Here is a 26,977-nt window from a genome sequence, read left to right on the forward strand (position 1 = left end):
GCCATATATATTGTCACTATCTCACCCCATCTTTTCTCTTTGGCATTATTTTACAACATTGTTATCTGCAACCTAGGTATATATGCCACCATTCGACATGTTGGTAAATGTAGCTTAAACATCCAAAAGCAGCGGTGGCCTTTTTGTTTTGGTTGTTCCATATCAACTACATAAAGTTCAAAAGTGCCTTACTTTTCACTTGGGGCTTTCCTTCCCCAGCTGAGCCATTGAATCTAGCTTCTAAAGATGTACACAACCAGCTGAAAGGTACGCCGAGCAGTGTGCGAAGGGTTTATAGGATTCCAGCAACTTGAAAAATAGACGTACATGCATAAACAAGTGAAACTGACCTAATTTTTCATCCCATCATAGAATGAAGCGTGTTCACCTACTAGAATACAGATTCCAAAATTGATTCTGAATAACTATAAAGATACCTTTTATTTTTTTTAACATTAACTATAAAGATACCTAAGATGAAAGCAATGTTTCAAATATGTGGCTGTAATTTTTGTTGGATTAACTCTGTATTTACTCAAATCATGGACTAAAAATACAAACACATCAAATATCACCTTCTATGTAATGTCTAGGCATTTATGCAGAACTAAACCTGGAGAGAGTAGACTTCTCCTTCAAGTAAACCGTCACTCCAAAAAATGTACAACATAAACTTCCAAACAAATCCGCGGAGCCACGTGGCATCTCCTCTTTCACTTACATTCTGTACAACGTAAGGTTACACGAAGTACAAAACACAAAAATACAACCTACGTCGTCGTTTAAACTGAGCCAGCGACTCCCAAACTGAGTTTGCCGAATTCAGATTCCAAGATTCTCTCTTTTTTGGCTCCCAAGTACAGAGAGATGGCCTTGGTCTCGGCTGTGAGAGGCGGCCGGCTCCCGTCATCATTACATCATCATCATCATCATCTGGGTTCGTCTTCGTCTTCATCACTAGGTAGCTGGGGTTCGTTAAGACCGTGGAAGCAGATGAATTCTAGCTCAAAAAGCTCGAAGGGCTTCACTCTCTTGGCTCGTTACTCACAAACACAGGACCTTTTCTCTTCTCGCCTTCAAGGTACTCACTTTCTTATCCAATTGAGGTTTAGTGGTTTTGATTGTGTTTTGTATTAGTAGTTTGATTTGGGTTTTCTAGTTGGATTGTAGTTGTGGTTGTTTATGACTTTATGTGGTTTCCTATTTGGGTTCATTGTGTTGTTTTATATATACAGAAAAAGAAGTAGACTTTTACATAAGCAAATAGTTCTAGCAAAGCTGTCAAGTTTTGATTTTGAGGTGAAGAACTAGTTAAGTCTTGTTTTTGAGTATGAATAAGGAGGTGGTGATCCTTCCTCTGTTAGTTTTGTTATGTATAGTTGGCATATTAGGAGGCCACTTCTTTGCAAGAGCCAAAGGTCGAAAAGATTGGATTACAGTAGTATCTGATCAGCCCAAAAACGATGTGCAACCACCAGTTGGTGCTGCCATCGTCTCCCAACCAACAGACGAGGCCTATAGGAAGTCTGTTATCCCCAAAAGAATCAAACTTTTCAAGTCCATTTAGGCCTGAGAAAAAGCAATCATTTGGTCCCTTCCCTCCGCATCCATCAAGATTTGTGGGACGGGCAGGTGAAGGAGGGGAGGAGTGGATAACTTCTCCTCGCACATTTCCAGGGAGGTTACCAAGAGTGTGGCTTTGTAAGCTTTGTGGCCTTTGGAATGCAACTCTGAGGTTAAGCTCTTCACATTTGAAGACGATAAATGTTGGGACACTTTTGGGTGTTCAAGCACTAAATGAGTCTGGCAAGCCTTGCCAGATAGATGAGGGGGATGGGACATTTTATGGAGCAAAGATAGATATCAGTGTACCTAATGCATTAAACAAAAAAAAATGTCAGCGTCCAACGATACAGCTTGATATTCAGCTGCTGATCCTGATCAGTTTGAGCTGTATTACCTAGCGGAGGGTAAGAAAGCAAGAGGGAGAGGCCGTTTATGATACACAGAGCGGTGGTTGGCTCCATTGAGCGTTTCTTTTTGCTATACTTTTGGGGCACTACTATGGGAAATTGCCATTTTGCCTTAGTCCACGTCAGGCAATTGTTTGTCCCGTCTCAGAGAAATTCGAGCCTTATGCTCTACGGGTGTCAGGATCACATATGTTGGGCTGTTTATCATGTTAATGTAAACACAAATTATGGATCCTTAGGTAAAAAGGTACGATAGGCTTGGATGGCACAATACAACTACATTTTAGTTGTTGGTGAGAAGGAGGCCAAAACTGAGAAGGTGAGCTTATGGGGAAGAGATGATGCAGGACAAGTAGCAAAAGAACTGCAATACTAGGGTTTATTTGCAGCAGTTTCGATTGTTAGAAAGAAAAGGGTTTTAGAAAAATAAACTTAAGAAGAAAAGGGATAAAACTACTAGCATCACACCAGTAGGGTTTCTAGGCATCACACCTAAGGTTAGGTTGCATCACACAAACCTGGAGAGAAGCAACAGCTTTCCATTTTTATTAACTCAAATCTGAAAATAAAAGACTACAAAGGCCTCTATATATAGGGAGGCTAAGATAATTCCAGAATAACTAGGAATATCCCTATGCTTAAAAGAATCCTAAAGAAATAATCCTAATAATAATAAGAATCCTAATAATAAAAGCCTAGATTTATTTGAACTACTTTCCAAATCTTGACTTCAAATATTCTGCTTGTATTCTTCATCAAGAGACAAAGAAGATGTTGCAGTAATGAGCAGTGACAGTCTACTCCAATTCTTCAAAGATGAAGTTGAAGGTTTCCGTTGGCATATTGTTTTCTGGTATACATAGCCTTTTCTAATTACCGAAACCAGATTTACCAATGATCTCTGCCGCCATAACGAATGTCCATCTCTACTGTGAAAAATTCATACAGCTGTTGAAGGAACATCTGTAACTGCATCCGCATACACTGTGAATTGGAGGATTCTTGCTTAGGCTATTTTTGTTACAGTTTCATTTCCTATCTAATCATGTTTTCTAGTCCTAGTACTAGTTTGATTCATTGTATAAGTATAAATACCTCCAAGATGTAGAACAATAGATTGATTTTTATAGTCTTCTAAGAATTATATAGAGAGAGATCACCAGAAATAACCAAGTTCTTGTTATATCTCTCAACATAAGCTTCAGAACCACTTCCATATGTGGAGTGGGTATTGATCGAGTCATTCCTGATCACTTTATGGTAGTAGACTAGTAGCTATAAAACTTTAAAAAACTTAAAATGAAGTATACCAGTAATCAACTTCATTCCTGATCACTTTATTGATTTGAGCTGAAGCTTGAAAATTCTTGCTATTATCAGATAGTATGGAAAACTTGCCTAAACTGGTGGAGGATATTGTCCGGACATCATTAAGTACAGGCCCACGTGGCGCCCTAAGGATGGCTCAAGGTATTCAAGCATTTATCGGTGTTGGTGGGGAGTGGCTTACTGAGGCATCAAAGGTAACAGGAATTTTTTTTCATTGTGATACTTTCTTCATTTTCATTGCAAAAGTTGTTTCTTGTGGAGCATATCAATTTGTAATTGTATTCCGCATTTCTGTATCTGAGCAATATGCAAATGTATACTTTGTTCATGTTGATATATTTTCAAGCAAGGGGATGTTTGTTTTAAACTCATCACAAATTCATGTTTGATTGTTGGCATTGCTTGTCTAACACCTTGTAAACTATAAGCACATTCTCTTGCTTAAAGTGTCCGAGAACATAAAAAGAATGAATGGGTTATTCAGCCTCAGGACTTCTAATTATTGCTGGCTTTTGTCAGTTATTGTCTACAACTCTAGAAAGGGCTGAATGGCGCCTAGTTTGTGATTAGTTCTTTGTTACTCGACACCTAGTTTGTGTTTGGTTGTTTTCTTTATGTTGATATACGCTCGAGTTGGTATGGGTAGATCTTGCACCTGAATAAGGGAAATCATCAAAACTAAACTTCTAATCACCCTTACTTTTGTCTGTAGTCAGCAAATTCATCTACTGGCTTACCAACCCAATTGCAGCTTGGAGTGCTCTCCCCCCTTTACTTGAGGAGATTGTTTGAGCGCATGGGAGCAACTTATATTAAATTGGGCCAGGTACGTCTTGTTTGTTTGCATTCCTGCTTTCTGATGGCAAGTTATAGCTCCAAATGGGTATTTAGTACCCTTTCGAATGTCTGAGTATGGCCGCACCATAAGTTTAGCTATTAACTTATTAAAAATTATCTTCTTATTTTTTGGCTTATCTTCACTGTCTTTCTTCATGTAATGTACATAATCATTAACTATTAGCTTACTTGCAATTGTTAGTTCATTGCATCCGCACCAACATTGTTCCCAGCAGACTATGTCGAGGAATTTCAGAACTGCTTTGACAGAGCTCCCGCAATACCTTTTGTGGAGATTCAACAAATATTGCGCCAGGAATTGGGGAGACCAATTGAAAGTGTATTTGAGTATGTTGACCCAACTCCAATTGCTTCGGCCTCAATAGCACAAGTTTGTTCTCTTCCTTTCCATTCTCACATTTCATTAGTCCATTTTTTTGCTTGGTGGTAATAATGTCATTAATGTGCCATATTTTGATTAGGTTCACGGTGCAAGGCTAAGAGGGTCCCAAGAAGATGTGGTTATAAAGGTCTTGAAACCCGGAATAGAAGATATGTTGGTTGCAGATCTGAATTTTATTTACATAGTTGCTCGCATTTTGGAGTTCTTGAGTCCTGACATAAGCCGTGCTTCACTGGTACTGTAGACAGAAACTCTGTAGTTGCAATTAATGACTAATGGATAAAAAGTATATACATACATGTTAGTTAGATACTCCTAGAAATCAATTGGCATCTCTTTACTTGCAAATTATATTTAGTCCAAGCAGGAAAAGTTAATCTAATGATCTAGTGACATGACATAGTTTAGTGTGATGCCAGCATCTTTGGTTCTTCTTGTTCTACTCCTCTTCTTCATCACTCAAAAAGAATTAATATCTAAGTCCTATTCATAGTTTTATACATATGTTGGGAAGTCATTGTGGATATTTTTCCATTATAATCTGTTTGTATTTTCAGTAGGTTGGTATCGTGAAGGACATACGGGAATCTATGCTTGAAGAGGTTGATTTCTACAAGGAGGCTGCAAATGTTGAGTCCTTCAGGAGATATTTAGAAGCCATGGGACTCACAAGGCAGGCTACAGCTCCAAGAGTGTATCACCAATGCAGCACAAAACGAATTTTAACAATGGAGAGGCTATATGGGGTTCCTCTTACTGACTTAGACTCTATAAGTTCACTTGTTTCTAGTCCGGAGGCCAGTCTCATAACTGCCCTTAATGTGTGGTAGGCCTTGAATATTTCATTCACAATATGTTTATTTAAGTGTCAAAACTCTGATCTAACATTCACCAAAAAGAAAAAAGCTTTGATTGTCTCTTGTTTAATGCAGGTTTGGCAGTTTACTTGCCTGTGAAAGCTTCCATGCAGATGTGCACGCTGGAAATCTGTGGTTGTTGCGTGATGGCCGTATTGGCTTTCTTGACTTTGGTATGTCCTCATCCATTACATTTACCCATGGCTTGGTGTAGTGGTTGTAATAGGTGATTGTCTTCGGCATTTATTCCATTGCTTCAGTTGTTTGTACATGGTATATGAAATTTCCACACATGGCTGGATGTTTATTGGCAGAAAATGAAGAGAGTTATCAAAGTAAATATTTATATATTCACTGGTGTATAGCTTTATTAACCTATTGGTCGTTCCTTACCAAAAGTGCACAGTCCCTAGGTGTAGTACCCATCATCCGCTTCAAAGTTGTATGAATTTCTGTTTATTTGCCTAACCCTTCAAGTGCTGAATTAATTTTATGGTTGTTGCCTTTCACTTATTTCAAAATTATGTTTTCATTGGACTCAAATTCACAGGAATCGTAGGTCGTATAGACCCACAAACATGGGCTGCCATGGAAATCTTTTTGGCATCAATTGCAACTGAAGAATATGAATCAATGGCATCTGCGTTGATTCAAATGGGTGCTACAGACACAAATGTTGATGCTAAGGCCTTTGCAAGAGACTTGGAAAAAATGTTCTCATCAATGAAGGCAAGCATTAAACTTTCTTGGGCTAATTATGTTTTGCTTGAATCAAGCACCTTTTGATTGTGCTTGTTCTGAGATAAGTTGAAGTCCAGGAAAAGTCTTGTTTTTAACTTAAAAATATATATCAAAAGATGATATATATATATATATATATATATTGGCCTTCAATATTGACATCGTATCTTAAATGCAGGAGTTGGATACGGAAATAGTCATAGCAACAGCCAGGGAGCCGGCTACAAATGCAACTGCTGTTTCTGCTAATGTAGTCGTTGATGAGAGACAAATGAATGCACTTTTTCTTGATGTGGTAAGCGGTTGCCTTCATTTAGGTTACTTGCATGCATGATTTGATGAAATTTCACTACTCGAGCCTTTTGATACCTTCAACCTCATAATGTTTCTGAATACAAGAATCAATTGGTATACCTTCAAACTCATAATGTTTCTGAATACAAGAATCAATTGGTACATACTGTGCATTTCAACATGGAGATCCTGAGAGTGGGAAAATCAATCATGAACAGGGTTCGAGGGGAGACCATAAAAATGAAACAAAATAGGAGCAATTGAAACAATCAAAATTATTTCAAATGAGGGACCTCTTCTGAAAGTACCACATTGATAACTCAAACAAGAGTTACACGGTTAGACGGACACAGACACAGTAAAGTTTCATACTAAATGTTTAGTAGGTGTTAAGGTCTGTGATTGGTCATTCAAAGGATAATCACCAGCCATAACCTACTTTCATGTTGATATTTCAGGTTCGGGTTAGTGAATCATATGGATTGAAGTTTCCCCGAGAGTTTGCACTTCTCTTGAAGCAGCTCTTGTATTTTGATCGGTACACCCGTTTGTTGGCCCCAAACTTGAATATGCTTCAGGACCAAAGGATTTCAATTGCTTCAAATCGAAGAAGCAACTACAGGGACAATTTCAGCTGAATGTAGAAATTGCAGATAGGTCGTGTAATTATAAATAAGACTGAAGATTAGAGTTGTATGCGAGCAAAGCATGATACGGATTTTGGTATGGATTTGTCATAATATTCATACCTGGACAATACTTTGCTTCACTAATTGATTACTACGGTTTCGTTTGCTTTTAGCTGAATCCACCATCAGACATCATAGGAATGTATAATATATGGTTTTCAAAAGTAAATTATATTATATAGCACTATAGATAAGCATTGGACTCAATATTTTTTTCTCTTGCCATTTTAAAGGATTCTTTGTGGGATCAATATTTTTCAATCATATGTGAGTAAATTCACTGTTCCGTTTTTATGTCTCAGTGCGTAGATTTTTTTAGCAAATTTTTAGCCAAGTTGAGATATTGTTAAGATACTGTGCCCAGGCAAAGCCGCAACTGTGGTTTTAGGTTTTGGTTTGGCCATTGTTGTGAGGTGTGCTTTGGTTCGCCAGTTGATTTCTATGGTGGCACTAAATATCATACATGGTCTAATCAGCTCAAATCAAACCAGAAACAACTAATATGCAAAAGAAATTTGTATTAATATTTCACATGATATACTCTACAGTATACAAACAAATCAATCAAATATGAGTCATTTTGAACTTACATACATGTACAACAAATGAAAACTTTGACTTTTGCATCTATACCACACTTACTATGGGCATCTGTATTAGTCTCACTAACAAGTAACAACAAAAGGTAAGTCTTCTAGAGGGAGGAAGAAAAAAAAACAGTTCCAAGTAGCTAAAGTGCCAATGTTTTGCCTTGAAAAGCTTACCAGAAATCTATCTCTGCATCAGGGTCCAATAAGCGGCACCAAGGTCATCCATCCGAGCAATGCGCCTAGGAGTTTCAGTATTATCATTCAGTGCTTGACAGCAACATATCCAGGGAAACATCTTTTAGTTCCTTAATGAGCTTTTTGTCCCTGAACGAGATATACCAGACCCTCTAATCACTTGACTTGGCGATTTGTAACCCATGAGTTGATGAAGTGGTGAGCTTGACTTTGGTGGCAGCTCCTCAACTTCTGAGGAATGATTTTTTGACTTCAACATACTGGATGATGTTCTTGCTGACATAAATCTTTCCACTGGATTCTGGTCTTTGTTTTGAGATTGAGAGCGTCTCAAAACAATCCCCTGTCTCCCTCTTGTTGGATTGTTTGAACCATATGACATATTTCTCTCATGAACTGAATTACTTTGGAGAGAGCTTGAGAGTGTTACATTTACAGCATATCCTGCTTCAGTAGAGCCACTTTTGCAGTATGAGAGTTGATAACCATAATCATCAGAATACGACACAGGATCCGCAACCTCACTTGGTGGAGGGCCTATTGCATTCACTTCATAAGGGACAATGTGAGTTCTCTTATGGAGTGAAAACTTAAGCACCTTTGAGCAAGCACCGCATTGAAGTCTATGGCATCTCCTTTTGAAAAGAAGAAAATCTGCAGGTATCTGCAGCGGCTTAAAGCAGTTATAACAAATCACGATAGGAGCTCCACCTGCTATTGGCAGGAAATGACGCTTAGTCATCTGTTGTTTCTCTCCATAATACTTCTTCACCTCATGACTGATGTGCCCGAGATCATCAGACATTGTTTCACTGTCCCACTGGCTTGAGGCATAACCAGGATGAACCCTACGTAACCCATTAGTATTGCACCGGATAGGTAGAGGCATTGGTGCTGAGTACTGCATGGCTGGAGGATAGTGATGCATATAGGAGGGATCAACTTGGTGTCTGCTTGTTGTTGCCTCACTGGAGAAAGGTATTCGTGTGTACTGACTTTGCTGCTGGGTATAATGGCTTCCCGCTCTGCTTCTTCTGAAATCCCTAGGCTGATTTAGGCCATGGAAAAGCTCCTCGTCAGATGCCTCATAATTATGGTACTGGGGAATATGCTTTTCCTGCCGACTTGCATGCACATTTAAATTGTTAACTTGATTCCGCAGTTCATAAACCATTCTCAGAAGAGTCAACTTGTCCGGTCCAACACTCACAGACATGTCAGATTGATAGTCTGAATTGCTTTGGAACTCATTATGCATTTGATTTGTGAAATGTCCATTTCCATATCCACCTAGGGAACCTCTTTGAAGAGAAGCCATCCTAGGCATATATTCATTCCTCTGCACTCTTGCATGATCTCGACTTGGATGACCTGGTCTTCTAGGTGGCAGCAATTCATCTTGATCCCGATTTCTGTATTTCATGGCATGACCATTCTTATCGGACAGACTTGACCAGGAACTCCTAGCTTGACTTGGTAATTCAGAAACTCTATTTCCCATGCTTTCCGCCAGAAACTTATCCCTTCTGTATCTTTCTTCAGATCGGGCCAAGTTCAGAGCTTTATAAGAATCTTGAAATGTATGCAGATTATGGTTGTAGAACTGATCATCTATACCATCATAAGAAGAGACACTTCCATCATAAGCATGATGGCTTCTAGTTGCTGGGGACTTCGATCTATCTCTAACTGCAGTGCTAAACTCAGATCTGGGGCTGAGAAAATCTGTACTTTCAAATGTGTTCGAAGACTTGAAATGATCAAAACTTTTTGGAACACTATTATGCGGTTCCTTGAGTTGTTCATTTGGAGAAGAAGTAAGGGTACCTGATGAACTGCTCTCTTTTGCTGGCATGTGAACAGTAACATCACTTTCCCTTGTAGCTTCTGGATTGACAACACTTGCTCTCCTGAAATCAGAATCAACGTCCATGTTGATGTCTGCTTTTGCACGTGACTGTTCATCAGGAGATAGAATGATATCTGATGAAATGCTCTCCCTCGGGAGCATATGAGCAGGATATATTGAACTACTTCCCTTTGTGGCCTCTGCATTGAGACTACTGGAACTCGTGGAATCAGAATCAATCTCCACCTCAATGTCTACTTCTACATTTGGTGCTAAAGTTAAACTCCCATCATCTTTCAATGCTGGTGAACAGGCTGTTGTTACTGGCAATGGCTCCTTTCTTTCATTACTTGCCAACTCCATTGATGAAGAGATTTCTTTGGAAACTCCAAGTTGCTCGATACCACGGTCACCATAATCATTTTGATCACTCTGGTTGTTTTGGTTTTCATCCGGCAAGTTCAAGTCTCCAAGCTGCTCACCACCATAATTTTCTACAGTTGAATTATCAGGATCCCTCTCGTTGTTTTGAATTGTAGTGTATTCTCCTGATTCTGGAAGAATGACCTTGTGACTTAAGCTGCTAGATTCTTCATCTTCAGAAAACTTATTCTGATTCTTCTCATTGTGGTGATCCGAAAAGTGTTCTCCCGAGTCAGGAAACGTAGCCTTTGGACTTGAGCTGCTGGATTCAATGCCTTCTGAAGACTTATTCTCAACCCTCTCAATGTTTCGTTCCAAGAAGCATTCTCCCAAGTCAGGAGTTGTAGCCTTTGGACTTGAGCTGCTGGATTCAAGGCCTTTTGAAGACTTACTCTCATCCCTCTCAATGTTTTGTTCCAAAGAATATTCTCCCGAGTCAGGAGCCTTGGCCTTTAAACCCAAGCTGCCATATTCAATGCCTTCTGAAGACTTACTCTCATCCCTCTCATTATTTCGTTCCAAAGTGCATTCTCCCAAATCGGGAGTTGTAGCCTTTAGACTTGAGCTGCTAGAATATTCAGTGCCTTCTGAAGAATTACTCCCATCCTTCTCATTCCTTCTTTCCAAAGAGCATTCTCCCGAGGCAGATGCTGAAGCCTTTAGACTAGAGCTGCTAGATTCAGTGCCTTCTGAAGACTTACTCCCATTCCTTCTTACCAAATAGATTTCTTCCGAGGCAGTAGCCTTACTTGAGCTGCTAGATTCAATGCTTTCTGAAGACCTACTCCCATTCCTCTCATTCCTTCTTTCCGAATAGAGTTCTTCCGAGGCAGGAGCCGAAGCCTTTAGACTTGAGCTGCTAGATTCAATGCCTTCTGAAGACTTATTCCCATCCCTCTCACTCCTCCTTTTCAAAGAGCATTCTCCTGAGGCAGGAGCCGAAGCCTTTAGACTTGAGCTGGATTCAATGCTTCCTGAAGAATTGCTCCCATCCCTCTCATTCCTTCTTTCCAAAGATAATTCTCCCGAGGCAGGAGCCTTACCCTGTAGACTTGAGCTGCTAGATTCAGTGCCTTCTGAAGACTCATTCTCATCTCTCTCACTCTTTCTTTCCAAAGAGCATTCTCTGGAAAACTTACTTTGATTCTTCTCATCGATTTGGTCTGAAGAGCATTCTCCCAAGTCAGAAAGAGTTCCATTACAACTTGTGCTGCTGGATGCCCTATGTTCAGAAACGTGACCCAATCCATGATTCATCTGAGCTGCTACTGTTCCATTTAAACCAGTGCTCCTGCTTCTCAGACCGTTTAGACGATTTTTCGCTGCAGTAAGGAGGAGGACTTGGATCAGAAACGCCGATCATGAATATAAAAACTGATCGAGTACCAAGAACTGAAAGCTATTATCCATATAAAGGCGCATAGAAAGAGACAGCTCAATTACTCAGAATGCCAAATCCATAGACAGACATGATGGTATAGAAATAAACAGTTTATACCTAATACAATGTCCTAATCAAACAAACTGAGCAGAAGCAAACAAACAAACAAGTCCATACAAGCCAATATCACTTGTTCTATCTTTAGGCCACAGAACCTCGAAAACTCTAAGCTAAATTACCTCAATACACAGACAGTAGTTTGTAGCGAAAGTTAAACAAAGTAGAGTAATATACCTTGGAGAATCGCACCACATCCACCACACTTGTAGACCTGAAAATCCGGCAGCTCCGGTAGAAGCTGCCGGCATTTAGGACATCTAACTAGTCGAACTTTCGTAGTGAACTCAGTAGCCATATCTCCCCCACCAAAAAAACCAAACTTGAGCTTCCAACACAAACTCTCAAACTTAATGCACCATCTGCAATGCAATCACAAGATGTAAACAAAAGCTTTAAAAGGGTTCTTAGATCTACAAAACAGAGCATGGACTCGGATCAACTAAGAGCTAAACAACTCACCTGAATTATAAAAGAGATCCAAGAATGCTGAGAAGTTTGAAGATGGAATAGTGATTCTTAGCTAGCGTTTACCAAAACAGAAAAGTCTGAAAGAGAAAGAGAGAGAGAGGCAGTCTTTCTCTCTCTGAGAATTGAGAAAACTTGAGGTTTAGGAGTTAGGGGGAATTGGAAATGGTCTTTTTGTCGCGGTGAAGAAGCTTCGAGGTCAACCATTCCTTCCTGGACCGTGAGAAACACGGGAAGCCAAAGCCAAAAGTGACCTCGACGCCGACCTTATTTAAAGCGTCAGGAGTGACGTGTCACCACTCACCACCAAGCTACTCCTCTCTCTCTCATTTCTCTCTCTTCATAATTCAAAACTGGAAAAATCAATGAAATGCCCTCTGCTTCTGTCTCTGCCTTCCCTCGTTGGTTGGCAGAGAAAGACCGTTAGCCAAGTCAACCAATCCCTCTTATCTCTTCTTTTGTTTTTCTAATTCTGGAAAAGAAAAGAAAAAATTACAGTAAGATATCGGTAAAATAATAAACAAACTTCACGTTGCTGTAGACTAGCTAGAACTCACGACTGAATTAGTGTATTATTGCATGATGCTAGTCTACTAATGCATGGAGTTAGTATATTGGTGCATAAATTTAAATTAATTACTATAGCAAACTGGTTTATTTAATGAATCGATACATCAAATTAAAACCTCACAACATACTTAGTGTAGTAATGCATGCATGATGCTAGTCGATCTCTACTAATGTATGGAGCTAGTATATAAATGTTGGACTGAACAGTAAAATTTGGGCACGGCTGATTGAAATTGAAAGCACAAGGGTGTTGCTGATCAAATTGAAAGAGTAGAGACTGACATTATGTTATCCCCAACTTAATAGATCAGTACATTTAATAGATCAGTACATCAACTTAAAACTCACGACAGAGTTAGTATACTTATGCATGACACTAATCTATATTAATGCAAAAAGTTAGTACACCAATACATAAAGGAAAATGATTTGTGGCCTCAATGAGGCCTAAAATTTGTGGCATCAATCTTAGGTGTCATGTCATGTCATCTACACAAATCACCTATTTGTCAAATCATGCCATGTCATTATTGAGAAAAAGACCATCTTATCCTTCAAAAATCTAATGACTCTAAATTATTTTGGCTTTCTTCTAAAAAAAAAATTGGCTTTTTTTTTTTATTACACTCATGCTTAGATTTAAACAACAATTTTTTTTTCTTCAATCAAGAGTAGAAAAAATTTCATGTAACTCAGTTAATAGATTTGCACATACATTCGATTAATAGATTTGTATAACACATGTATATGAATTCAACTTTTGTTAAGTTCCTGCAAATTTTGAAAATATAAGGTGAAAAATACATATTCATATGATTGTATTTATTCTTTTGTTCATTGTTTTCTCTTTATGTAGCTAGGGTTTAAACGTTAAATCTGAATTTATTATTTTTTGTTTGTCTTTCCCTTATATTTAGATTGTAAATGTTAATTAATGGCTGCTAACGTGTAATTTTTTCATACCTCTTAATTTAGACATAAGTATTTCTCAAATTCAATTAACTAATGCTATATTTTTGTGGATGAAATTAATCAATATTTGGAAAGAAAAGTTAACGTCTATTTCTTGACACATAATTCAATATATTAATGCCATTTGGGAAGAAAAATTAAAGGAAATAATTTAATTAAATGAAGAAAAATATTGATCAAATAATCTGTAGACATATCTCTTAAATTAATATATAATTAATAGCTGATATTTTTTTTTGTCATCTAATTAAATTCATTAATGAAATTGATTCACCCCCTAATTAACATCTAAAAGGAAATGTAGAAGGGTAAAGTTGGTGTTGAAATAGTATGATGTGGCAAGATATATTATATGGAATTGAAAATAAATTTTTATTTACTTATGTGGCATGACACCTAGGATTTGAGGCCACAAATCTTAGGCCTCATTGAGGCCCTATATCATTACCCATACATAAATTTACCTTAATTATTATTGGCAATTGATCTATTTGATGTACCGATACATTAACACCAACTCTTAGTACGTTCACGTCAGAGTAAATTTGACATTTCAGAAAAAACGAAACCCAGCTGTTCAAAGTCAAACTTGGACTTATCTCCTCGCTGTCAGAGCTAACGTGTCATTCAAATTCCAGGTTATGCTAGAGGAGAGTAGGTGTGTTTATTTTTTAGGTGGGTCCACATTTTGACTAATGAGGCCATTAATAAAGCAAAACCCAGTTAGTTTAGACTAATTGTATATATAATGACTGGTTCTTCCACCGGGAAAACGACCTGGATTGGCATCAAAAAATCCCGATGACGACCTGGTTTCGATGTCGTGACGCACATCAATTACATTTCCAGGGAGGTTACTGACATTTCAACTCAATTTAGTCCACAACAGTTCGTTCTGCTTCAGCTTCTAGGTCAAAAGTCAGACATGGTATCTTCCTCGTTTTCGCCTCCCCTTTTCCTCTTCTTCATTCCTTCTCCTATTTCCTAATTTTTGCTTTGTAATGTTAGGTACATCTACGGTACATCAATGTATCGATATATCAAGTAAACGAGTTTAATATAGAGGTAAATGAGCTCATTACAGAGATAAAACTAATTCGAGATCAAGCCAAGTTGATCTATTAATACCTAAAGTTAGTCGGTCTCTATATTAAATCTAGTCTATTTAATGGTATATTAATATACGGTAGAACATTTATGTGATGTGACTGTGTGTTATTGTCTTTCTTGGAAACTAAGCAATGTCTGTGATCTTTACCTCTTTTAGAGAAGAAGCACGCTGGACATAATCATTAGTGTCCTTGTGTTTTTATTCTCTGGCGTATGAAAGAAGCTCCTAAGTCCTAACAGCAGACAAAAGATTTGCATTTGGCTTTTTGGGGATCCCTAATTGTGTAAAAAGGGTCCGAGAGACAAGGCATGTGTTGGTTGAACTGATGAAGTAATCAAATGCTTTTCTTTGTGCTGTATACAACGGTTTTCTTGGGTTGTATGATGCAAACATATCAAGTACTTGGTCAAGGATATGGATTGTGGCGTAAGCGTGGGGATTTAGTATCAACCCTACCTGAGTTTTAATTACAGACCATGACCAAGTCAAATGTGATGCCAACTCATAACAGTAAAAAGAAAGAGTAAACAATTGCAGGAATTCCCAATTTGGAAGAAGCCAAGTCTAGCAGCTAACTGAAGCTGCGGCTCAACATAGAGACTTCCCAATTTGACCTAGGACCCAAGTCAAAATTCCTCGTTCATTGGCAGAAGTATAGAAAACGAAAAAACAGATGAAATTATGGAAATGACTTGAGGCCATTTATACAAGGTAAAGAAGAAAAAGTAGCTCTGCAGTTGGCTTAGGAGCCCTCGCTAATTAAATGAATGGATCCAACAGAGAAGTATAAAGTGATTGCTTTTCCTTGTTCTAGAGAACATTTTTGTTGGTTGTATACAAATCAATTCAAGGACTTGTTCAAAGTTCTATAACACTGGGTTCTAGACCTGACAAAGTACAAGAGGGCACGATCAGGAACTATAACATTTTATCTTCGGGGAAATCTTTAGAATGAAGCTGACTCCAGTTGAACTAGTAGCTTCTGCTCAACTGACATACAAGGCTCTCCCCGATTGAACTATGATCAACTCAAAAATTCAAGTCCATATATTGGCAGAGATTTGATATATTTTTCCCTCTTGACAGAGTATATAGCATGGAATGAACTGCAATATAGCACGCTATGCTGCACTGATGGTATATAAGTACGTAAATAAGTTTAAGTTACATGTAGATCAGTCCACAAAGGACGTACCGAGGCAATAAATATTCTTACATAAAATGGGCAGTTTTAAGTAATAGTGGGAGGTGGATGATAAAACCACCACAGCATTCCCCACCTCCCCAATTTAGCTCCTTCCCTCTTAACCTTGTGAATGAGCTCGCAGATGCAACTGATTACAGCAACAATAGCAAACAACATACCAATTAGTGCATAGTTTGATTTACTTGGGGAGGAAGCCTGATCAAAAGCAGCTGACAGAAGCTCTAGGATGATGCTCACGATTAAAAAGATCCAGTCTTCAAAATTAGCCTTCAAAAGAAATTAGTAGTCGAATCACAAATTAAAGACTACTATCAAGAAATATATATGCTAACAAGGATGTTGGTTAACTGCAGCTATGAGTTTAGAACACTAACTTTATCTTCTGCTTCAACATGTCATGATAGTCATCGTTGGTCCCATTTGAACTGGTGTGATGTGAAATCAACATGCTGGACACTGAATTGTAGGTGAAAAGACCATCTCAAAACTTCTTCTAGAATATGTATACCAAAAAAGCCTTCTACAATATACATGACCTTGTAACTGAAATATGATGGACCATAACAGGCATGTCTTGTCTAGTCATCTATTAGGTAGTTAATATGGTACTCTAAAGATTTTCTTTCTCATCTATTTCTGTTTGGCTAACATCAGAAACGACTTTATATTGTTAACTTGGCGCTAGCTGAAAAGTTACTTAAATCGCATAACATAACAAACTCCATGTGTATTAATCTGTCAAAGGAAGAGTAACCAACTATGATTTGAACTAACATATATATAACAAGAAAAGAAAAATGCTGAACTATTGCTCAACTTTGAGGGTTAGCTAGGCATGCACATTACATGACCCTTGTATAGAACATCCTTTCAGAAAAACATCCATCAAAATAATAATAATGAAGTGTTGCACCACGTACTGGTCGAGTTGCCAGATTCTATGTCTACAGAAAGAATACCTAATTGATTCCCTAGAGCCGCTATTTTACTAGAGCAAAAGCTCTCACTTCTCCCATTCATCATTTGATTTCTTGCTCTCACTTCTCCCATTGAGGCTGAAATCACTTTTCATAAATAATAAGAAATGTCAGTAATTATTTGCTGATATTGCCATTGGAATCTTGTAACTCAAGTGCAGAACTTAATAGAATCTTTTGATTATTGTTCTATACAATACATCCATATGGAAAGGAATGTGGTAGCTGATCTGGGGATCTGCAGATTGGCTACCATCCCAAGCTGTGCCACCCAAGCAGTTTTGGATGACATTGATGGCTTTCTGAGGTCTAGAACTTTATGGCCTTGTGCCCCCATCTTAGTCAAAAAGAGAAAAATAAAAATCTTTCATGAAAATAATGAAGTGTAGCATTACGTAATACGTACCATCTGAGTTGCCTGTTCCTAAATCTTGAGAAGCATGATCTAATGATTGATTCACCGGAGCTGTTTCATAAATTGAGCTCTCACTTCTCTCATTTCTTACTTGATTTCTTGCTCTCACTTCTCCCATTGAGGCTGAAGTCAATTTTCATAGAAGTGTCGGTTTTTATTTGCTGTGCTGCCAAATACTTAAAAATGAAAACAATGAAGACTTTACATACCATCTGACCTGACTGTTTCTGAATCTCGAGAAACATGATCTAATAATTCATTCTCAGGAGCTGTTTTGATAATTAAGCCCTCACTTCTCTCATTTCCTACTTGATTTCTTGTTCTCACTTCTCCCATTGAGGCTGAAATCACTTTTCATAGAGATGTCAGTATGATGCAATACTTAAAAATGAAAATGATTACTGAATAGTTGCATTACATACCAACTGAGCTGACTGATTCTGAATCTCGAAAAACATGATCTAATAATTGATTCACTGGAGCTGATTCGATGGTTAAGCCCTCACTTCTTCTCTCGTTTCTTACTCGATTTCTTGCTGCATGCAGGATAACTATTTAGAAATGTACTCACAACAATGATGTCAAAAACTGAATAGGAATTCATAAGAACTTTTCTTTGATGAGATATATGAAAGCTAATTTGGTATTATATACAGAAGGAAATTAAAAGAGGTGGCTCAGGAACTTAGAGTTGGTTTTGTAAATAGTTCACTGGTACTACATCCACAATGTTTGATGAGACCCCAACCTTGATCACCCTCTCAAAAAAGAAGATAGAAACAAAAACTAATAGTTGATTAACATGTAGACGGAAATTATGGAATGACATGCTAATGCAATATTGTCTTACATTTAAACTACTTACAGAGTCCAAGGAGACAGTAAGTCATCAATATCATTTGAGAAATTTCTAGCAAAGATTTATCGAGACCTAGTTGGGTCAATCGTATTTTACACAATATAAGCAAATTTACATATTGTAAAATCTTTGGTGCCATGTTAGGAAATATCTCTATTACAGAGATCTTTGAACCTAAAACTCCAATCAATAGCTGGATAGCTGGAACCTACCCTCTACTTGCTTTTTGATAATTGTAGACCATTGTTTGAAGTGAGAACTAAACAGAGAAGACTGCTAGAGAATAATGTGCTGATTGATTTACCTCAGAGAACGGCACCACATCCACGACACTTGTAAACCTTAAAATCCGGCAACTCTGGTAGAAGCAGCCGACATATAGGACATCTGACTAATTGGACTCTAGTAGTGAGTTCCTGAGAATCCATGAGGCTCCCCTGCAAAAAAACACTACATAATGGCATGCATCAGGTATGAGTTAATTCCAATTGAAAGACTATGATCCACCTCAATCATTCATTGGCGATAACCAATGAAATTTCGAACTCAACTGTTACCAAAAAAAAGAAAGTTTTTAGAGGAAAAGTAAGAAAATAGAGGGGAGCAGCAATGTACCTGAACTGTGGTGTTGTAAAGAGAACTGAAAAGAGACGGAGAGACTGGTATGCAATTGCTAGTGTTGGTACTCGGTCAAGAAGGAAATTGGGAGGAGGTGCATGATTCACGTACGCCAGTTCTTATTACTACTCTACCAAGACGAAGCAACAAAGAAGAACAGTGACAGGTGATTACAGCAGGCCGAATCAAAGCGTCGCTCTGCCGTTACTCCTTAAGTTTTTTTTTTTAAGGGCAGGTTTTCTTTATTTAAGTTTTAAAATTTGATTATACCAGACCAAAAGATGAGTCTTATGGACACTCTTTTTTTGGTGTTCTTATGGACACTTTCCCCAGTAGGGTTTTAGACCCTTTTCTCATTCAGAACACATCAAGTATGGAAGCCATATTGATCTTTAACAATGCACAACCTAGGGTGCAATCTCATTTCATATCAAATTAACCAAAAGAAGGTGCAGTAATGTCCAATACTCCCATTCTCAAAAAAAAAAAAAAGTCCAATACTCCCAGTAAATGAACAAAAGTTCTAGCACAATATACCATATACATACTCATCAAGCAAGAGGTGAGTGCTCTTGCTGTCAAGAAGACGACATGGATTGGCATTAAAAATTTCAGATGACAAGGTAATATCTTTTTCATGACGCGCATCAGTATATACCAGGAAGCTAACTGACATTCTGCTCCAGTTAGTCCCCAGCAGTGAGTTCATTTTGCTTCAGCATCTTGGTGAAAGTCGAGCATGGTTTTTTCCTCGAAAATCCCTTTCCCTTTTCCTCTGTTCTTTCTTCTGATTATGTCTTATTGTCTTTCTTGGTAACCAAGCAATGTCTGCAGGTATATGAGAGACCTCTAATTGTTAGCTCTTTTACAGAGGAAGCACACTCGACATAATCATTGTAGTCCTTGTGTTTTTACTCTTTTAGTGCATGAAAGATGCTGCAAACATAAGCTTTGCATTTAGGAGTTCACTGATTAAGTAAAAAGGGTCCAACAGACAAGGCGTGTAAAATGAAGTCATAAAATGCTTTCTTTGCTGTATATAGAACATTTTATTGGGTTGTTTACAAATCAAGGACTTGGTCAAGGGTTTCAAGAATCAATCCGCCTACCACTGGGTTTTACAGACCGTGACCAAGTGAAGTGTGAAGCCAATCTAACAGTAAGAAGAAATCGTAAACAATAACAGTAATTCCCCATTGGTAAAATTGTTTACAAATCAAGGACTTGGTCAAGGGTTTCAAGAATCAATCCGCCTACCACTGGGTTTTACAGACCGTGACCAAGTGAAGTGTGAAGCCAATCTAACAGTAAGAAGAAATCGTAAACAATAACAGTAATTCCCCATTGGTAAAACACTATGAAAGAAGTCTAGCAAACTGAAGCTGTGGCTCAGTAACTGACATAATACTTCCCAATTTGAACTAGGACCAAGTCAAAATGCCTAGTTCAGTGGCAGGGGTGGAGTTTTGTTTCTCTTTCAATAAGACCGATTAAAACATACTAGTAGCGGCACACAATTGTTAATAAGCGAAATGCAACCAAGATTTAAGTTTTAAGAAACAGAAAATCAGCAAAGCTTTCTTTATTCAGGATTTAAGAGAATAGGATGCAAACCCACAATGTGTGAACTTGTAGTGACGCACACCAATACATTTCCAGGTAGCTTACTGACATTTTCACTCCAGTTAGTCCACAGTAGTAAAGTTCATTCTGCTTCACCATCTAGGTCAAGGACAAATATGGTACCTTCCTCGTTTTCGCTTTCCCTTTTCCTCTTCTTTATTCCTTCTATTTCCCAGTTTTTGCTTATAGTCTTTCTTGGAAACTAAGCAGTCTCTGATCTTTGCCTCTTTATAGAGAAGAAGCATGCTGGACATGGTCATTGTTGTCCTTGTCTTTTTGCTCTTTGGTGTATGAGAGATGCTCCTAACAGCAAACAAAAGCTTTGCATTTGGCTTTTTGGAGCTCCTAAAATGCTTTTTTTTGTTCTGTATAGAACGTCTTTCTTGGGTTATATGATGCTTGTAAATCAAGGACTTAGTCAAGGCTAGGGATTGTGGCGACCATCAAACCTACCTGAGTTTTACAGACCATGAACAAGTCAAATGTGATGCCAACTCTAAAAGTAAAAAGAAAGAGTAATTCCCAATCACATGAGACTTCCGGTTGGAAATAGGAAAAAGTCAAATGCCTAGTGCATTGGCAGAGGTAGTTTCATTTCTCTTTCAAGAAGGCCAAGTAAAACACTATAACACACTAGTATTTTGGCACACAAATGTTGGATATTCAAATACTTTTTCAATTCAGAATTTAGGAGAATAAGCATATAAGATGCAAACACAACAGGTATGAACTTGTATATGCCACTATGGGTTTTAACATGCACAATATAGAGCACAAAGGCAACATTTGGTATCAAAATTACCTAGGCAGCAACATAATGTCTGACTTGAATTGACCACAACCCTAAACAAGATACAAGAATATCCGGTACTCAAGAACTGAGCAAAAGTTCCATCATAATAACACAAAGACATCACATCAGGCAAGAGTGAACCTGAGAAACACATACTAGACCACTTTATAGAAGAAGCTGATTTTATGCAGCAGCAACTGCTCGCCACTTGTGCCCCTTAAATGCTTGGTGAAGTTCTTTATATCCACTCCTATAATGCTCCAGTGAGAAACATAGCTGTCGTATAGCCTCTCTTTTCTCCTCAGCCCCGTCTGAGATCACAACTCTCTGCCTATTCACCTCTTCCTGCAACTCCTCCACTCTCAATTTCAGTTCATCTACTAACTTGCGTGCACTTTCAGACCCAGCAATCAGATCCTCATGGTCTGTATGTAACCGGCGTAGATGTCCTTCCATTTCCCTAATTTGATCATCACGGCAACTCACATTCGCCATAAGCGTGTGAACCTTAGCATTGAGCTCATCCTTTTCTGCCATTAGCATATCATATTTCAGTTTGAATTTGTCAAAGTCCTTATTCACAGCTTCCACATGTTTACCTCGTTCAGCGAGTTCTACCTTCAGCCAACTTATTTCGCCTTGCAAAACCATCTCTTGTGCAACACGCATCTTTTCCAGCTCCATCTTATCAGTTTGGTGTTGCCTTATTTCAATTTCTAGATTCCTGTTCTTCCACTCCCATTCTTCAAGCCTGGTCTCCAAGATGGTTTGATTCTCTGACAAACCAGAAATATGAAACTGCATGTCTGCTCTCTCCACAGAAAACTGGTCCTGTGCATCATGCAATGCACTCTTCAATTCCATCAACTCAAGATCACGGCCAACCAAATCGGCATCGTACTTCACAATCCTCTCCTGCAGCTCCAAAACATGCTTCCTCTCTGAGTCAAGTTGAGCTTCCAACATGGCTATATCTTCCTCAGCCACTGCAAGATGACCTTGCATTTCTTTAACACCTTCAGACACTTTCTCAGTAACCTCCTGCTTCAACCTTGCATTCTCCTCATCCGACCCCTTGAGCCTTGCTGTAATTACTTCCAACTCTCTCACCAATCTACCAATGTCATTATCTGTTTCTGATGCACGACTCTCCAACTCAGCTATCTGTTTTTGCAGATCTGATACCCGTAATTTCTCCTGTTCGAGATCAGCCTCCCTTGTCTGGAGCTTCTCTTTCATGCTGGAAAGTTCTTCCTCTAGTTCCATTATCCTCTCCCATCCCTGCGAGTCAAAGTCCATGTTCAGAGGTGGAATCGAGTAATTGCTGGGAGATAAGTTAAGAGATTCTGACTCAGACTCCAATGATGATGATGAAGATGATTCGGTGCCTTTCTTTAAAGAAAGAGCAGGACTAGAACCACCTGAGCTTGGTGACATATCTAAACCAACGACCTGATGGCCAGATTTATGCAAACCCACCTTTCCATCAGGAGTCTGCATATGTGCTTCTTTTGCCAAGTGACCATAGCACCCAGCCAGTGATCGATACAATCGCTGAAATTCCTCAATTAACTCTGGCTTCTTATAAGAATCTTCTGCAACATTTCTAGGCAAAGAATCACCATCTTCTTTTATCAGCTTAAGCATTTGCTTAATTCTCTGGTCCATCTCTGTAGAAAGAACATTTTGAACATCATTATGACAACTCATCATAAAATTACTAGTCTGAAACAATCTGCACAAGATATAACAGAAAGAGATGGATCAGAAAATGTATTCACCTTCAAGATTTTCTACCAGCCATACAGAACCATCTTGACTGACATTGTTGTCCTGCTCACATGAATCCGACTTCTTCAAATCTGATGTCCCCATATCAACCGTTTACTAACTGCAAATGATGTAAAGAACACCGCATAAGCCTCAAATTAACACGAAAAGAAGCAACTTTCTCTAATACAAGTACCAGCTAAAGAACAAGGATTTCACCGACTCCAGAAAAACCAATATATCAATGATTTAATGACCACAACAACACACCAAACTAAAGGCAAAACTGCAAGAAAAACTGCTGTATTCATCAGAAATGGCAAGAGCAACATCCTCACTTAAGACTAGACTGTCTTGGGAGATTCTCACATCAACCAATCAAGTTCTGCTAGTCTAACTAGTAGTCCTACTGCATTATTCAACCTCCATCACATCGACCAATCAATCAATCAATTTAAACTGCATTCTTCAGACATTCTCCCATCAACCAATCAATTTAAACTGCTAGTCTAAAACCTCTCTCATATCGCACCTGTCATCACTCTTTCCCTCAAATCTCTACTTCCAATCGCGATATAAATTTGAGCAGACGACAATCACAAATAACAACAGATGTCTCTTGCACTCTCAATCAAGCAATTCAGTCAAGAATCATCTTTTCACCTAAATTTAACCCCCAAAAAAAAAAAAACCTAAACTCATGAGCAAAGAATCATCTTTTGACCTAAATCCAAACCCCCTTAAAATCTCATGCTTATTTCTACCATCAGTATGAGCCCACAAATACAATACAGGCTAATCTGCTTACTCAAAAAGTCTCTAATTTTTCCAATCCCACAAAAATTCTGCTTACCAGAATCAGATTCAAAACCAAAACCACTAAACCAGCAGATAAATCCACAAAATTTCCAAGAAATCAAGCAAGAACAAACCGAGATCTACAAGCGAATCGCACCAATACACAAATCACCAATTCTGAGAAAGCAAGCAAATTCAAAGAGTTGAGGAATTGACGAGCAAACGTACCAACTAGAGTGGTTGGGTTCAGTGGCCCCTGAGATTTGAAAGCTTTGGGCTTTTGCTGATAGAAGAAGCGGCTTTTTAAGCAAAATCCGCTTTTTTCAAAATTCAAAAACTGGGCACCAGAGTCGGGACAACTAGCTAGAGTCTGAAAGAGAAGGCTCAAATTTTGTTGCCCCCGCCTTACCGGTGTGACTAAAATGCCCTCCGCCATGGCTTTCTGTTTCGGGTATTTCTGTGCGTGGATGTGTCATATGTGGGTGTTTTGGTAATTTGAGGGAATTTTCAATAATGAACGACTGAGAGGTGGGCCATTGCCCGTGAATGGTGCCGGCCCCGCCCAGCGGAGCATCCGAGAGCTATGGCGGGAAAGCGTTACAATTTGCAGAAATAGGATAATGAAAATTAAAGAAAATGTATAAATATCTAATCTTTAATATTCTTCTTCTTTTCTAGCTTTTATATAACAAAAGTCTGATTTAGTCCAAATTTATCCAATTATCTGTTCATGGATCCAGCTCCTCGATTAAGCTTTAGGTTGTCAATAAATTTGTCATTTTGAGAGATCATTGATCTTCTACTCAAGATTCAAGACTTTTAGATTTTAATGAGTTTTATGGTGCACAACAAAAATTTATATGATTCTTCATATCATTCGGATTATAACATATTTAAAAATAAAAAAATAAATAATTATCTAATCTTTAATATATTTTTTATATAACAAAAGCCTGATTTAGTCCAAGTATCAGTACATGGATCCACCTCCTCTTCAATTAACCTTTAGGTTGTTAGCACATTTGTCATTTTGAGAGATCCTTGATCTTCCACTCAAGAGTCAAGACCAGAGACTTATACTTGATGAGTTTTATGGTTAACAACAGAAATTTGTATGATTCTTAGGATTATTCATAATATGATATACTTCGAATCTAGTAAATGGTTTCCTCACCCTGGTCATGACATATAGATTGGTTTGTTCATATCTAATTTGTTATGGTTATGGCTAGGTGCTCCTATTGTAGCTTGGTGCTTCATGGAATCGTGGGATTAGTTGGCACTTCAGCGGCTTTGTTGATGGTTCATGTGTTTTTGGTATGTAAATTTAAGCAATTACGTTTGAATTGTGAATAAATTTTAGGTTAAGTATGTTTGACGTTAAGCTGAATTGTTTGTTGTTGGTGTGATGTCAGTCGAGACATGTAACACCCTAAATAAAAAGTAATGAGATTAATATGAATTTAAAGGGGAATGAATTCTTTACCCCAAAACACAAATTTTCCAAACGTCACTGAAAAAATAAAATCACATTATCATGTGCATCTTACTTGGTACATTGAAAGTGATACCCAAAGTCGATCTTAATGGCATCCGGAGTCATTGAGAACGGTGCACAACAGTTGGAATCATCGAGACCCCAAACTTCACTTCACTGTTATCGGGGTTGCATGGCCAAAGCAAGACCATGCATCATTTCTCATCTTCAAGGCCAAGCTATACCCCCACTCGAATTGCTAGAAATAATAGCCGAAAACATGAGACCCATCGGCCCGGTCGAGTTTGGCAAGTTATCCAAAGGTAGTTAGGTCGAGTTTATGGGTGTCACATGACATGATATTTGTATTCGTATCAAGTCATGATCAACTCAAACATGGGAGTAGTAAAATCGACCAACACTCAGAAAACCACTTGATCAGCTCGCTTGAGTCTATTTAATTCGACTAAAATGTTGCAAGAGTTGAGAAATAGAGCCAAACCGACTGGCATTGAGTTAATTACATATCAAATTGGAATCGACTCATCAAGTTATGATTACCTCAAATACTTAATTTAAATTCGTAATATGTTTGAATCATATTATCTTATCGCGTCCAACATTACTAATTATATATATATACATTTTTTTTAATTTTTTTTTTTTTACTTCAATAACTAAAATCTATTATAGTCGCAAAACATATGTATAGGCCTTATAAATCACAAATGATTTCCCTTGATGTAAATTTCATATTAAGTACGTTAATTACTAATTAACATCAAACTTACTAATGTAAACAAGAGATCGTCTTGCTAGAATTGTGATTAATCTACAAAACTAGCAAGGATGAACCAAACGATCGAGGATTTGCATATTTCTCATGTTGGAGGTTGGAATTGGGAAAGGTGGGAATTCAAGTGCACTGTCAAACACTCGTAGGAGACAACCAAACGTGGACTCACCACTTCTATCTCTTCTTTATTCGGAAGAAACTTTTGAGGTACAATGATATATAATATATCTTCCAGTTTCACAGTAACGCATGCAATGTTGCACTTTAATTAGTTTTCTTTTTCTTTATCGACGAGAACTCTGTGTGTGAGAAAGAACAACAGGCTTTTTGCATATGCAGTTGCCTCAAAAAGATGGATGTATATATATGCTCGAATATATAAACATTTTATGGCCAAAATAAAAGGTTGATGGATGGTTCCAGATTATTGAAATTTCAAAAACGAAAGATATATGATAGATTAGCTTATTGTGTGAACTACGAATAATTTTTCAATATATATACCTTTTTTTATCTGATTTTCAATATACCTTTGCTAGACCATATAAAGGGCAACTCCAACGCTTGGAGTCATACCCAAAATGACACCCCACACTCAAATGGGTCATCTCCAACCTAGAAAAAAATAGAGTCAAAATGACTCAATCGTCAAAACACGAGCTAAAATGACTCTATGAGCCACGATGTGGGGCTGAAAAATTTGATAGTTGAAATGAAACGCGCTTAAAGGATTTGATTCATAGACTTGCGGTAGAAGACAACAAATATGGGACTGATTAAGTTGCACACTCATGTGATACACATAAGTCAAGGAAAACATGTGGAGCCCACATGTCTGAAGCCTT

At 38.0% G+C, this 26,977-nt stretch overlaps 4 protein-coding genes and 1 long non-coding RNA gene across 8 annotated transcripts; 1 reads left to right on the top strand and 4 right to left on the bottom strand.

Annotated features, from left to right (window-relative positions):
* Positions 1-767: 767 nt before the first annotated feature.
* On the top strand, positions 768-7,332 carry LOC112189109 (uncharacterized aarF domain-containing protein kinase At5g05200, chloroplastic). Its single transcript, XM_024328410.2, has 10 exons — positions 768-1,081; positions 3,354-3,496; positions 4,015-4,128; positions 4,342-4,530; positions 4,622-4,777; positions 5,103-5,368; positions 5,475-5,572; positions 5,950-6,128; positions 6,319-6,435; positions 6,893-7,332. The coding sequence occupies exons 1-10, from the start codon at positions 868-870 to the stop codon at positions 7,070-7,072; spliced, it is 1,656 nt and encodes a 551-aa protein (XP_024184178.1). The 5' UTR covers positions 768-867; the 3' UTR covers positions 7,073-7,332.
* Positions 7,333-7,626: 294 nt separating this feature from the next.
* Positions 7,627-12,524, bottom strand: LOC112188974 (serine-rich adhesin for platelets). Its single transcript, XM_024328246.2, has 3 exons — positions 12,141-12,524; positions 11,856-12,040; positions 7,627-11,502 (listed from the first exon to the last, which is right to left on the bottom strand). Exons 2-3 carry the CDS (start codon positions 11,974-11,976, stop codon positions 8,012-8,014), a joined length of 3,612 nt encoding a protein of 1,203 aa, XP_024184014.1. The 5' UTR covers positions 11,977-12,040; positions 12,141-12,524; the 3' UTR covers positions 7,627-8,011.
* Positions 12,525-15,825: 3,301 nt separating this feature from the next.
* LOC121049811 lies at positions 15,826-17,734 on the bottom strand. The gene is made up of 5 exons (XM_040508009.1): positions 17,608-17,734; positions 17,390-17,521; positions 16,966-17,070; positions 16,380-16,462; positions 15,826-16,273 (listed from the first exon to the last, which is right to left on the bottom strand). The coding sequence occupies exons 1-5, from the start codon at positions 17,732-17,734 to the stop codon at positions 16,031-16,033; spliced, it is 690 nt and encodes a 229-aa protein (XP_040363943.1). The 3' UTR covers positions 15,826-16,030.
* Positions 17,735-17,816: 82 nt separating this feature from the next.
* LOC121052312 lies at positions 17,817-18,997 on the bottom strand. Its single transcript, XR_005808723.1, has 3 exons — positions 18,873-18,997; positions 18,562-18,707; positions 17,817-17,934 (listed from the first exon to the last, which is right to left on the bottom strand). It is a non-coding gene; the product is annotated as an uncharacterized LOC121052312 (long non-coding RNA).
* Positions 18,998-21,207: 2,210 nt separating this feature from the next.
* On the bottom strand, positions 21,208-24,231 carry LOC112189333 (protein NETWORKED 4A). 4 transcript variants are annotated; one of them, XM_024328796.2, is made up of 4 exons: positions 24,088-24,231; positions 23,073-23,182; positions 22,771-22,961; positions 21,208-22,572 (listed from the first exon to the last, which is right to left on the bottom strand). In XM_024328796.2, the coding sequence occupies exons 2-4, from the start codon at positions 23,164-23,166 to the stop codon at positions 21,475-21,477; spliced, it is 1,383 nt and encodes a 460-aa protein (XP_024184564.1). In that variant the 5' UTR covers positions 23,167-23,182; positions 24,088-24,231; the 3' UTR covers positions 21,208-21,474. The 4 variants fall into 4 exon arrangements, with proteins under 4 accessions (XP_024184564.1, XP_024184441.1, XP_024184501.1 ...); XM_024328673.2 differs by having other exon boundaries at positions 21,208-22,961; XM_024328733.2 differs by lacking the exon at positions 24,088-24,231 and adding an exon at positions 23,915-24,036 and having other exon boundaries at positions 21,208-22,961.
* Between the last annotated feature and the right edge of the window lie 2,746 nt (positions 24,232-26,977).

The sequence above is a fragment of the Rosa chinensis genome, chromosome 1, assembly GCF_002994745.2.
Source record: "Rosa chinensis cultivar Old Blush chromosome 1, RchiOBHm-V2, whole genome shotgun sequence".
Classification (NCBI taxonomy): Eukaryota; Viridiplantae; Streptophyta; class Magnoliopsida; order Rosales; family Rosaceae; genus Rosa; species Rosa chinensis.

Bases quoted from the DNA above. Each gene is read 5' to 3' on its own strand.
- LOC112189109 (XM_024328410.2), top strand. From the start codon at position 868: ATGGCCTTGGTCTCGGCTGTGAGAGGCGGCCGGCTCCCGTCATCATTA. The intron at 6,129-6,318 runs GCAAGCATTAAA...TCTTAAATGCAG, and splicing joins AAATGTTCTCATCAATGAAG to GAGTTGGATACGGAAATAGT. The intron at 6,436-6,892 runs GTAAGCGGTTGC...TTGATATTTCAG, and splicing joins ATGCACTTTTTCTTGATGTG to GTTCGGGTTAGTGAATCATA.
- LOC112188974 (XM_024328246.2), bottom strand. From the start codon at position 11,976: ATGGCTACTGAGTTCACTACGAAAGTTCGACTAGTTAGATGTCCTAAA. The intron at 11,503-11,855 runs GTATATTACTCT...TCCTTACTGCAG, and splicing joins ATGTGGTGCGATTCTCCAAG to CGAAAAATCGTCTAAACGGT.
- LOC121049811 (XM_040508009.1), bottom strand. From the start codon at position 17,734: ATGGGAGAAGTGAGAACAAGAAATCAAGTAGGAAATGAGAGAAGTGAG. The intron at 17,522-17,607 runs GTATGTAAAGTC...AATTGACTTCAG, and splicing joins AGAAACAGTCAGGTCAGATG to CCTCAATGGGAGAAGTGAGA. The intron at 16,463-16,965 runs GTATTCTTTCTG...CCTACAATTCAG, and splicing joins GGCTCTAGGGAATCAATTAG to TGTCCAGCATGTTGATTTCA.
- LOC112189333 (XM_024328673.2), bottom strand. From the start codon at position 23,166: ATGGGGACATCAGATTTGAAGAAGTCGGATTCATGTGAGCAGGACAAC. The intron at 22,962-23,072 runs GTGAATACATTT...TTCTTTCTACAG, and splicing joins GCTGGTAGAAAATCTTGAAG to AGATGGACCAGAGAATTAAG.